The following is a 13,078-nucleotide window of genomic DNA, read 5'->3' on the forward strand; positions in this document are numbered from 1 at the left end:
GCCTTTAGGAGTCAGATTTTAATGTTAATAGCCCCATCGTTAAAGAAGAAATTCTATCTGCTCTAAAATTTTTGTGAGCAGAAAGGCTATATGCTGTTAGTATCTTTTGGTGTCTTTCACCAGAGTGAAAAATGCTGTCTACTAAAATATTAATATATTCTGATAATAAGTTACGGTGCCAGTGATTGGCTTTTCTGTCTGTTCAGTGTTGGTTTGTGTGTATACATTAACTGCATATGACGCCTCACAGTTTTAGTTGGGAAGTATTCCAGATCCCAATATTGAAATTCAAAGATGCCACTTCTTCAATGGGTATAAACCATTTAAATATAACTGAACTTTATGCATTTGGTTAATATATATCCAAGGTATTCTATGAAAATCTACATTAATAAATAAACATTTTTGTCATTATTCATCTTCTCTATATGTTCTATTAGATAAGCTTACCAACATGTTTTACAGATATCATAATGTACAATAAACCAACAGAAATATATTTAAGTGTAATTGAAATTGTTTTAAAATGCAGTAATTGGATTGCCTGTCTACATTTCCTATTTGCTGTTAAAGAACCATGTGTGATGATGTGGGGCTTTTTTACAGAAAATATTAAGATGTAGATTGAATAAGTTTTTTTCAATTTTTTATTTTAAATCAGGACCACTGAAAACAGCTTTAGCAATTGAAGCCAAAGCCTGGAAGATGCTCCTCTGTCATTATTTACATGAGGAATATAAAAAAAAAATGACAGACATGATGTCGTTTATAACTGAATATTTAAAGAAATTGTCTCGACCTCTGCATGACTTAGATGATGTCAGATTTGCAATGGAAGCTTTATCTATCATTCGTGATAATAAAATACAAATGGATATGACTCTGGAACCTATAGAAGTAAGATGATTTTTATTTTTTTAATCTCAATTAGTATCTTGATAATTATATTATATAACAGGAGTCATAAGATGACACTGAGAACCCAAACAATGAGTTTACTGTCCTGAAGGATCTAGGCTGAAAATGGGAAAGAAAGTAAGATTTTTGCTGTTATTTTTATTATAAATTATGAATCGATATCAGATACTATGCTAGACACTTTTGTTTGTCTTCATTAACAAATCTATTGTCTACCAGTTAGGAAATTATAAAATATGAAAATTATAAAATATGCAAATGATCTTATTTTTAAATAATGCCATGTGTGTATGAGGAGGATAATAAAGCAGAAGATATGCAAACAAATTGCAAATGAGAACAAGCGATAAGAAAGGGTCATTCTGTAACAAATACTTACACAGGCATTTGACAGTTTGGCAAGCATAGTAATAAATATGTATAAATGGCAAAACATTTAAAAATATGCAGTGTCTGTAATTATTCAAAGTCAGGAAAAAATCATCAAAATCTGCATTCAGGTGGAATGTAGATCAGTAGAATAAAAATACCACTAGGATGATAAAGTTTATGTATTTTTAATATTAAAATTGTTTGTAGATTTTTTTCCTAGCATTTCATCCAATACATCTTTGAAGAAATACGTTTTGCTGTTGTTCCCTAGTTCTTCATTCATCATCCTTATTTAAAAAAATAGTAATTATGCCTAAATTACATTAACAGATTTTATTTGAAATGTTTCTTACAAATTGGATCTGTGTTCCTGGAAATGAACTTTAAATGCATCATTCCTAAGGTTTTGCTTTTTCATCTAGGAAGCCTATGCCATTTTAAATACTTTTGAAATTGACATTACAAAAGAGGAATCAGAAGGAGTTGATACACTTAGATATTCTTTAAATAAATTACAGACCAAAGCTGTAAGTATATAAAACTGTTACTTTCCATTTGTCTTCATGTGCTTTTTCCAGATTATAAATGACAATGTGGGACCAATTGTGACTTCACTCCGTCTTCTCACACGGCCTCATTTGCACACTAGTGTCTACAGCTTTTATTAGTGTGTTCTTTTTCTAATTTTATTTTTATAGAACTCTTCAATATTTAAGTATTATTGTACATTTTAGATATATACTTAAAACATGCAAGAAAATGAGACATTTATTATGTCCATCTGCTCTTTCTGCTCTTTCTCATTTCTAGTTTTTGTGTCATTTGTCTGATCAGGAAGATTACTACCCTTAGATAACCTCTTTTTAAGAGGTGCATAATTTGTCAGTGCCCTTACCCCTAGGTGGTGATTGCATTTTACCTTTATTGCTCAGAACAGCCTCATATCCCTCAAAAGCTCAATGTTTATTGAATATATTCTGTAATGTGGAAGGTTAGATGGAAATACATACATATTTTGTTGGAACAATTAGGATTAATCACTCTGGAAAGGGCTCAAGCTCAAATGTATTTTACACTTATATGTCAACCAGCTTGAGAGAAAAACCCAAAAGCTTTTTAAAAAAGGATAAGGAAGTTGTTAAAGAGAAGGCTGAGCCATCCATTGAGGAAGAGTATTGTAACATTTTGGGTTTTGTGAGTTCTTTTGGAGTGAGGGAAACTGAGAAAGAGATTACAATATTCCACTCCCCCACCCCCCCTTTTTGTGTCCTTTTGTTCCCCCACCCCCTTGTAATGAAAGACATTCACTTAAAGATGGAGGGGAGATTTTCTAACAGGTTTTCGTTGGGGTTTTTTTTCCACTTTTTGTATCAAAAGTTGAACACAGCACCATAAAAGGAAAGAAAATCTATTTAGCTTAAAATAATTATTTTTGTTCAGAATTAATAGTTTTTATTTATAATTTTGTTCTATATATAGTTCAAATATCTGTTCCTTGTTTTTTTTTAAAGAAATAACTTTGATTTTAATCTTTTGTATGTCAGACCAGAGTTCAAGATGAGCTGGTTCGAGTTCAGCCCAAATTTAAGAGTCATTTGCTAGAATCAGTCGCAGTTTTTCAGGAGGATGTGTCAAACTTTGAAATGTCATATGAAATGGTAAATGAATTTAGTAGTTACCTGTAAGACTTGTACGTAGGTTTCCAATATTTTTGGTTTGAAGCAGTTGGGTGCCAGAATTTTATTTTACTCAGCTACTGGATTTTTGATGCAGTGGTTGCTAAGCAGCCATCATTATAGGTCAAAATCTTCAGTATAAAGAAATAATAGTGCACGCTAATCTGTAAGGAAATTAAAGAATCCCTGGTGGTAAAAATCACCATGAAATCTTAATTAAGAAATTAATTTAGAAATTGATTTAGAAATTGTAACACATGTTGTGGCACCTTTGCTTGCACATCAGCATTAAAGAGATGATCTTGGCCCACTCACCGAGTATTTTATTTTCAGCAAAAGAACAAAAACTGAAAAATGGAAGTGTAATCTTATTGAGTTTAAGCTAAAGAATTTTTCAATTTCATAAAAATAGCATTACCAGGATACAAAACTTGATTGGAATTTGACTACCAAAAAATATGCATTTTATGATGACCTGTAAATTACAGTAGCTTTCAGTCACTTTGAGAATTAATATTCATTTTTTGTTAACTGCTTGTTTAAAAGGAAGGACCTATGGTTCCTGGTATTCCACCTCAGGAAGCCAGTAATAGGCTGCAGATCTTTCAGGTAAGAAAATGAACTGTTGAGTTTCCAAATAACTAAAATTAATCTGTGGTTTCTTATCAAAACAACTTTAGAAAAAGACACTTCTACAATCTTTGATAAATGTGTCTTGGTGGATAGTTTGTGTATTATTATGTTAACTATAGTTTCTATCAGACAATTTTTTTTTTAACATGGAAGGACTGATGATTGATTGATGTGTAACCTTGCTTTGTTCTTCATGTTTTGTGAGCATAAATTATTGATTTGAAATAATACAAGCAGTATAAGAGGGAAAAGTCAAGTATAACCCAATCCTTTAATCTTTTAAAGATCACACTTTCCATTAGATAATTGTCTTTCAATTTGATACTTATTTGCTATGAACCTTAGTTCATAGGTCCGTAACCAGTTTTTAATCTATTTTTAATCCTTGTTCCTTTCTCTGCATGTAATAGTACCTTGAAGACTATTTTTCAGCAAGACTTCTGTCAGTCTCTTACATATCGTATAGACTCAGTAAAAAACAAAGTCAGAGTTTATGAAATGCACTAAGTAACTAACAGAAGGTGTTTAAACTTCCTAATGCATCTAATATGTACTGAAAATGAAGTGATTTTGGTTGAATTTACTGTATTTATTATTTTGCCAAGAGAATGCTTTGTGCTTATGGATAGTAACTGCCAAAATCATTCTTCATTCCATTTTTCTGTGGTGATCATATTCTTTGGATAGCAGTTATACTATGAAAGTAATTGTATTTTTTGGCACTCTTCAGTAGTTGTTTTCAGGTTGTATATTTTATCAATGCAAATATTTTCTTCTTTTTTTTTTTCCCTCCCTTGATAATGTGGAATTCATTTCACATCCCATTTTTATAAAATGCTTCTTCAAATTATTGCTTCTTACATAAACTTTCACTATCTGAATTCAATATATGGATTTGAGTATTACCTTACATGAGCCCTGTTCAAAATTTTAGATCAAAAGTATTTTCAGACATTTAAATATGATCCTAATAGAATTCTTCTAAGACAAGTTTAGAACTGTTTAATTTATTATTAGACAATTTTAAATTTAAACCGAGATTATAAACATACATTTTGTCTGTATGAATCCTAATTTCATCAGGCTAACTTTGATGAGCTGTGGAGAAAGTATATCACATACTCAGCTGGTGAACAGTTATTTGGATTGCCTGTCACAGACTATGGAGTTTTGCATAAAGTCAGGTAACTGTGGGAATACAGCTGGCTTAGGTGTTTAAGTATGTTAGAAAGGCTTAGGATACACCAAAAAGGGAAATAATTCAATATGGAAGGTTTCCATTGCCTTAAATAAAATAAAAAAAAATATAAAAAATCAATGATAATTTTAGAGGTCTAATGGTGTGCATATAAAAAAATGTATTTTTTTATTATGGTAACAGGACCATACCAAATTATTTTAGTACATGTATATACTATATAAAAGAGCAGAACACTATGCCCCAGAAATATATATATAAAAGTAGAAGAGTAAATATAGTATTATGTATTAAGATATGGTACAAATAATGAGTAAGGAAAAGGCAAGGAAAGGTCAGTGTGTCATATATGAAAAATATAACTAGAGTTTTTATGAAAGTCTGAATTTTTTGAGCAGCTGTACAAATCAGAATCAGATTCTGACATTTTTGCACCAACCATTTCAATGGTTTGATGGTGATTCACAGCAGATGAGGATCTGACCCTTTCTGGCTGTTTTTAGATCATTGTTTTTGTTTGGATTCAGAGTGCTTCCAAAGTAAATCGACTAATTGTCCCTATTTGCCATGCTCTGCTTTGCACCGCAGAGACAGCTCAGGGTATATAATCTAGGTTAATTTTGGATAAATGGAAGTTTTATAGGACTAGACTAAAGGAAAATTTTCCCCAAATATGTTTAGTGTGTATATTAGGTCTTTAGCACCAACTGTCTGCTCTTTTTTGTTGATTTTATTCATGAAGTGTTCTTTTCTACATTAAGAAACGTAATGTAATTGATCTACCTGAATTTTTTGTAGTAATATTGAATATGCCATCTATTTAACTATTGAGAGATATCCAAATAGCTGATCAAAATTGTTATTAAGATAATTTTTTATTTTCCCCACAGGAAAGAGTTAAGCTTGCTTCAGAAATTGTATGGATTATATGATACTGTAATAAACACTATCAATGGTTATTATGAGATACTGTGGACAGATTTAGACATTGAAAAAATTAATGCTGAACTTCTGGATTTTCAAAACAGGTATGTTCATAATATAATTTATAACTGATGTTAAATGCATTAAGATTTAGATGATTTCAGTAAAGCTTTTTTGATACCTTTAAATACAAAACTTCCATGGATAAGGTTTGTCATAAAGTAATAAGATTCTTCAGGGAAGAGTGGAGTAACACTATACTTGTAGTTAACCAGCTTTTAACCTGCAGTTTTGATAACTGAAGGGCATACGTTCAGTTGAAGAGTCAGTCTCCTTAGCTAAACCAACCAAGAGGTTAGGAGAGCTGAAAGTTTATTTGTAAAAGGTAAGTTCTTCAGTTTTTCAGCCAGGAGATTAGCCCATTGATTTTAAGTTCATTGGTTCTTAGGGTTCAGAAGTATTTTCAGACCTTTTAATTTAACCGTATTTTTAATTTTTTTTTTAAATTACATACATGAATTTAGGAAGAAATATAATACAGAAGACTAGAACAAAGATTATTTTACAACAGAATAACAGCAGCGAGTGCAATTGCCAGCTCTCCAGCTACCTATTAGAGTCCTGTTATAAGCTTGGCAAAGTCCATCCTGAAACAACTCTAGCTTTCTCGGCACTATCTTTGCACCCCCCATCCTCCTATTAGAACAACATTCTAGAAACTTCCATTATTAATTTCCAAAATAAAGGCATGGCTAATTGATGTACATTTTTATTTGTGCCAGTATTTGGTATTTTAGAGTATATCTATACTACAGTTACAGAGTGGTGCCAGCCTGTTATAGCACCTGTAAATCAATCTTAGATAATGTTAAAGCCTAATTTGTGTTCCAAATTATGTTGTGTTCAAACACCACGGAGTTCCATAAGAGCAATACATTGTATTAGTCTCTGAAATTGACATTTGTTTAGTGTAGTTCAACTAGAAGTGTATAACAGGGCAATTACTTTTGTAACTGCAGTGAAAAGCCTTCAATATAAATAGTTTGTTCTCAGGCCATTAAGTACTTATCCCACCTATTTACCCATTATTTCCTTCCATTCTCCATTTTGTCAATATATCTTACCTCTTGGTCTTACTTTGGCAGTTTTTCATGGCTTATCACACTAACGCATTCTGTAATTGAAAATAGTAGCATAACCTTCCTAAACTAGGGATAGAGGATCTGTAGTACAGAATGCGTGGGGTTTTTTTCGTTATTAGCTTCTAGTACGTGTTGTCAAGGTAGTCTAGTAAATACATGTTTTTCTGAAGGTTAACAGATCTATAAAATACGCCATTATAAGGCATAAAATTGGTAAGTGAAAAATTTTGATATTTTTGAAATTGCACTTTTGACAGAGTTGAAGATTGGGTCATAGATTTGCATTATTTCTGAAATTTTAAGTGGAAAACATTAAACAGAGACTAATAACTTTTCAAGGAAATACGTGCCAAAGAGTATTCTTTCCCAAATTTGAGGTTACATATGCTGACAGGATTTCAGGGATTAAGAGTCTCTCAAAGAAGCAAGACATTGACAGACATCTAATTGGCAGTATCTGGTCTTTGGGTAAAACAGTATCTTCTGGTTCACAAGAATCAGTAAGAATAAGAGGGCTCCCTGCTCTGGACCCTGCAGTGTCGTTCAAAGTCTGCCTCTTTGCTGTGCCAGATTCCTGTCCCAAATCACTGAACCTGACATTAATCTATCAGCTAGCTTCAACTCTCAAGGCAGATTTCTTACAAAATAACCTTAAGTACCTATGAGTTTTGTAAAAGTTAAAACTTCACGGTAGTCCAAACCCACACAAAATACTTTTCCCCCTCGGAGAAGGGCAGGCAGGTATTAAACATTGTTTGACAGCAACCAGGGACATAATCAGCATGACTGTACTGGCAACCACACAGCACTGACATAGTTCTAAACCAGACACAGGCTGCTGTATTGTACTCGCTACAGAAAAGATGAAATTACATCAGTGGGAGGTAGAGACGTAAGTGACAAAGGCTGCAAAACCAAGGGAAATGGGATTCAGGCTTTATTACTTTTTTTGCTAAGGATGTACTTTATCATTTACATTAAGACATTCCTGTGGTGGGTCAACTGCTTAATTCTTAGTGTGTAGGCTCTGTAAAAATGTGTTCAAAGAGGTGAATATTGACTTAAATATTTCGCTGGGGGGTTTTCCATGTTAAAAGTATAAAATTTTCATTTTCTTTTGGAATCGTTTCAAGACTACTAACAGAAGGTAGAGGGAGAAGGTGGTCATATCTTTCCAATTTTCACATCTGTCTGAAGTGTATGTTAGTATGTGCCACGTGTATTACTGGTATCGTAAATTGAAGTAAATATTATATTTGTACAAGGATCACTTATGTGAATTTTAACAATTTGGCTTGGGTTTTTGTCAATAGTATCTGTGATGATAAGCAACACATAAGCTATGTTTTCATGCAAAAAGCAATATTACTGTTTATTTACAAAGAATATATCAATGGTTAAAACTTAAATATTATGTGGTTTTAGTAGGGCATTTGCATTTTTTTCTAAAAAGGTAGACTAATTGACACAAATTGGAATTTTACATAGAAAATGTTGACTTATATAAGCTACTTCATATTTCCTCATCTATTTTTAAAATGTTTAAACGATTCTTATTTTGACAAAAGAGGCATTTACTACTGCATCAATTGAACTCAACTGCAGGTGCTGTAGATTACCTAAAGGACTCAAACACTGGCAAGCATTTTTAGATCTCAAGAAAAAAATTGATGATTTTAGGGAGTCTTGTAATTTGTTGGAAATTATGACCAACAAAGCAATGAAGCAAAGACACTGGAATCGTATTGCTGAAACAACAGGACATCAATTTGATATAAAATCTGATTCATTTTGCCTTCAAAACATCATGGAAGCACCAATTCTTAAACACAAAGATGATATTGAGGTAGGTACATACATCTTTTCCCCCTCCTTGTTTATTTTAAATTGTCAGCAAAAATAATATGGTTGCTTTTAAAATTATCACCTTTTAAAAAAAGTTTTAATTCCTTAAAGTCCCTGACTCTCAATCAGACTATGCTAGTTTAAAATAATTTATATTTTATTTAGAAGTTCTTATCCATATGAACAAAGAGGTAGCAGCTGAAATCTTTGGATTCTTATTTCTAGGTAATCTCTTCACATTCTTGCTGGCCCTATTTTCTATGATTTTCTTAGCCCTTTTTAAACAGGGAAAAAACCCAAAGAATACTTCAAATGATCATGGTCACCTAATTTTTGAACTCTGTAGTTGCTTTAAAAATTTGTAAATAAATCAGAAATTTTTGAGGAAGGGTCCATGTTTATTAATATTTAATATTAATGCTTTTCTAGATCTTTATACATACAACTTCATGAACCACACATCTTCAAAAGAATCCTCACATAACCTTAAAAAACTCTCAATGGAGTTTGCAAGTTTCATAGGGTAAATATGCATGCAAAAGCTAGTCTTATATTCGTAGTTGATTTATATGGAAGCATTCCAAGGTGATCCACTTAATTTTGAATTAAGCTCTGGTTTGAATACAATATTGTACTTGGTCACCTTTCCAACCTAAATTCTGTGATTCTATAAATAGAAATGGGATAAGAGTAAGAGTTCATCTGTTGATGAGCCTACATCACTATCCTAAACCTTGTAAAAAAGACAATTCAGAAATCTTGTTATGCAAAAATAACAAAATATGAAGCCTCAGAAATGGTATATCCATGCATTTCCAAATGTGCATTTTTCAGTTATATATACATGTAATTTGAGTGAGTAAAATTAGTACCGTGATCTCTGCATGTGTGACACATTTCTGTACTATTTTATAAAATTTAATATATTGTTTTAAAATACTCTATTACTAGATGTGTACTATAAGGAAAGATTTTATTCCTGAAGAATGGAGATTTTAAAAAAATGGTTCTTTCTTTGCAGGATATATGTCTATCTGCTACAAAGGAGAAAGATATAGAAGCCAAACTATCTCAAATAGCTGACATTTGGGAAAGCCAAATTCTGAGCTTTTCATCATTCAAAGGGAGAGGAGAGTTACTGTTAAAAGGAACTGAATCATCAGAAATTATAATGTTGATGGAGGACAGTTTAATGATTCTTGACTCTTTACTGACCAATAGGTACTTCTAAGTTGATTGTGTATGGTGTTTTCAGAAACACACTGAGATAGAAACTGTATTATTATTAGGCTAAATCAGTAGTAAATTTGAATGGAATATTATTTTTTAATGAAACAGAATGTTACAACGTCCAATGAAGCAGCTTCCCAGGTGGAAGGCTTTCATGTATCAGTAGCAAACTATTGTCTCAATATATTTGAATGTAATTGAGCTGGTAGAAACTTTCCATGAGATTCTTCTTGCTCTAAGTGAAACAAGTGTTGTTCAGTTGTGGGGGTTTTGTGGTGTTTTTTTTTTTTTACCATTTATTTATTTTATAATCTATCTTATAATAGCTTTATTTAGAATTAAATAATTTCTGCTTCTCATCCTTTTTTAGATACAATACACCATTTAAAAAGGAAATTCAGAGCTGGATTTGTAAGCTTAGCAGCTCTACAGACATAATTGAAAAATGGCTGGTTGTGCAGAATCTCTGGATTTATCTTGAAGCTGTTTTTGTAGGAGGAGATATCGCAAAACAGTTACCCCAGGTAAACTTTAAAATGCTTGCCTATTATTGTGTATTAAAGGGTATCTGTATAATAATCATTATATTATATATATAATAAAAATAATAATTCCAACAGATTATGTTGTGAAAATACTTATGTTTTTGCTATATATAGGAAGAAAAGCTTTTTCAGAATGTTGACAAATCATGGGTAAGAATAATGCAACGAGCTCGTGAAAGCCCAAATGTAATTAACTGCTGTGTCGGGGACGGGACTATGAAGCAGCTTCTCCCTTATTTACATGAACAGTTGGAAGTATGTCAGAAATCACTTGCAGGGTATGAATTGTTTGATTTTTAATGCATTTTTTGTTTCTAAGTAGTTTATATGAAATATTAATAGTATTTCAGTCTTACTTTCACTCTTATGTAGAAAAAAACAAAGAGCTGAAATATTCTAATAAAAATCTTGTTCAATTTTAAAGATACTTAGAGAAGAAAAGACTACTGTTTCCTAGATTCTTTTTTGTTTCTGATCCTGCCCTTCTTGAAATTCTTGGACAAGCAAGTGATTCTCATACAATTCAGGTACAACCTTAGTGATTATTTTTTTTCCCCCTGCTTATAACAAAATGTTAGAATATGGAGAAGCATTTAGTAAGTTAAAATTTAAACATTTTCTTCTTATAAACTTTGCTAGAGGTTTTTTTTTTGTTTGTTTTGTTTCTTGCTCTGTAGTCTTTAACAAAATATGAAATGGATATCTGTAATTAAAAAAAAAAAATCTTCAGAATTCAGAACCCTAGAATATGGTCCCATCAAGTGATTTGCTGGTGACTCTTCTCACAACTAAACTAACAGAAAGGACCCTGTGACAATTTCCTGCTTTGCATATTTAAAAATTAATCCAACTAGTCTGGGTTGTTCCTAGGGATTGATTGAGATAAGAGCATTGATATTACACAGTAGCTGATCTCTGCTCTGCTAGATCACCTTATGGAAACTGTAAAAAAACCCAACACCCTAGCAAATGGAGATAAAATTGTACACAACCATTTCTGTAATTATTACCTACAGATGGCCAAAAATTCATCTATAGGTTCAGATGAACCTTTGCAGGATAACCTAACTTGACTTTTTTTTTTTTTTATAATGCTATGTATTTACAATGAATGGTTTCTGAATTATCCTTACAGCCACACCTGCCTTCCATATCTGACAATATAAATGAAGCGGACTTTCACCCAAAGGATTATGATCGCATACTGGCCGTCATATCAAGAGAAGGAGAAAAAATTCCAGTAATTCTCTGATTATTTTTTTTTTCCCAGAAATGTTGTTAATAGATAAATCATTCTATTATTGAACATAAAAGTATGCAATAAATTGTATTATTTTTAATTACAAATGAACAGTGTTGTGTCACAAAACTATAATAAATCTTCATTAAAAATTCCTAGTATGATTTATTGAAATTAAATCAGTAATTGTCTTGAATAGAAATGCAGCAAACATTCTTGAACAGTTTGGTAATTATGTTCTATTTTGTACCTTTTGCTTTTACTAATTTTTCAGTTGGATGCTCCAGTGATTGCAAAAGGACCAGTAGAGCTTTGGCTACAGGATTTATTGCATATGCAGCAGACTTCATTGCATGGCATAATTAGGGCAGCATATTACCAAATTAGTGACTCAGGATATCAGTTGCTGAATTTTCTTAATCAATTCCCAGCACAGGTGAGATTACAGGATGTGGATTTTTCTGTGCAGTCTGGATGGTGTGTGGGGGGAGGTGGGATGTAAAAAGCATATGGGAATGTCTATATGAGGAAGTTTTCATAGAGGAAACAAAGATAAGGATCTACTCAGTAAAAGTCAATCCTTAATGACTGCAATTTTGATATCCTATATATAGCATAACATTTTTCTTGTAATCTACTTTAAAATGACTTTTTTCTTCTCTTGGAGAATATGAAGTAGATCTTATATCTGCTATGATAGATATTGAACCCCTTTCAGATGCAAATAAAATTTTATGCATACAATGATTTCTCTTTCATAGTTTAAGATTGCAAGAACTACAGTTATGATTATTTATGTCCTAATTTACAAGACTTACCTTATAGTTCATATATTTGTCACTCCTGATAATGCAGTCCTAGTAGAAGCCTACCTTGAAGAATTCTAGTTTGCCTACAGACTCAATCATACTGATAATGTATGTTTCACTAACAAGTAATAAATTGTTTCCCATCCTGTACAAATTCTGACTCTCTAATTTTCTAATCTGTACAGTGCCAGGTGTTATTCTTTTAACAGAAATTCTGCAAATACTAAAACTGGCCAATACAATCTTAAAGCTATATTTATGATGTAATTATGTATTATCTCAGCAGTGTTTATTTTTAAAAATCTCTTACTTTTCCTTTAACAGATAAGGACTCTGTCTTGTCTGCATGTCAGACATTTTGAAGTGGCTTTATTACCATCTGCAAAGATCTTCTTTCCCATGTCCTGCTAATCCAAATGTTTTCTGTGCAATTATTTGGGGTGGGGGTTGGGGGTGAACTAGAAAATGGTCTTTGGCACAGAAATCTAAAGTACAGAGAAAGAAAATCTGTGTTATAGGACAGAGAAAGAATTGGGCAAAATACTG

The 13,078-nt window shown here is 31.9% G+C and overlaps 1 protein-coding gene across 1 annotated transcript in view; it reads left to right on the forward strand.

Moving 5' to 3' along the window:
* DNAH8 (dynein axonemal heavy chain 8) overlaps positions 1-13,078 on the forward strand; it is a 137,219-nt gene that overhangs the window by 39,702 nt on the left and 84,439 nt on the right. Inside the window, 13 exon segments of the mRNA XM_027801181.2 lie at positions 662-897; positions 1,713-1,817; positions 2,835-2,948; positions 3,513-3,575; positions 4,683-4,783; positions 5,688-5,825; positions 8,469-8,709; positions 9,730-9,929; positions 10,309-10,462; positions 10,598-10,761; positions 10,908-11,010; positions 11,619-11,723; positions 11,998-12,159. Of these exon segments, the coding sequence (XP_027656982.2) occupies positions 662-897; positions 1,713-1,817; positions 2,835-2,948; positions 3,513-3,575; positions 4,683-4,783; positions 5,688-5,825; positions 8,469-8,709; positions 9,730-9,929; positions 10,309-10,462; positions 10,598-10,761; positions 10,908-11,010; positions 11,619-11,723; positions 11,998-12,159 (1,886 nt within the window).

Source organism: Falco cherrug, chromosome 13 (assembly GCF_023634085.1).
Source record: "Falco cherrug isolate bFalChe1 chromosome 13, bFalChe1.pri, whole genome shotgun sequence".
In the NCBI taxonomy this organism is placed as follows: Eukaryota; Metazoa; Chordata; class Aves; order Falconiformes; family Falconidae; genus Falco; species Falco cherrug.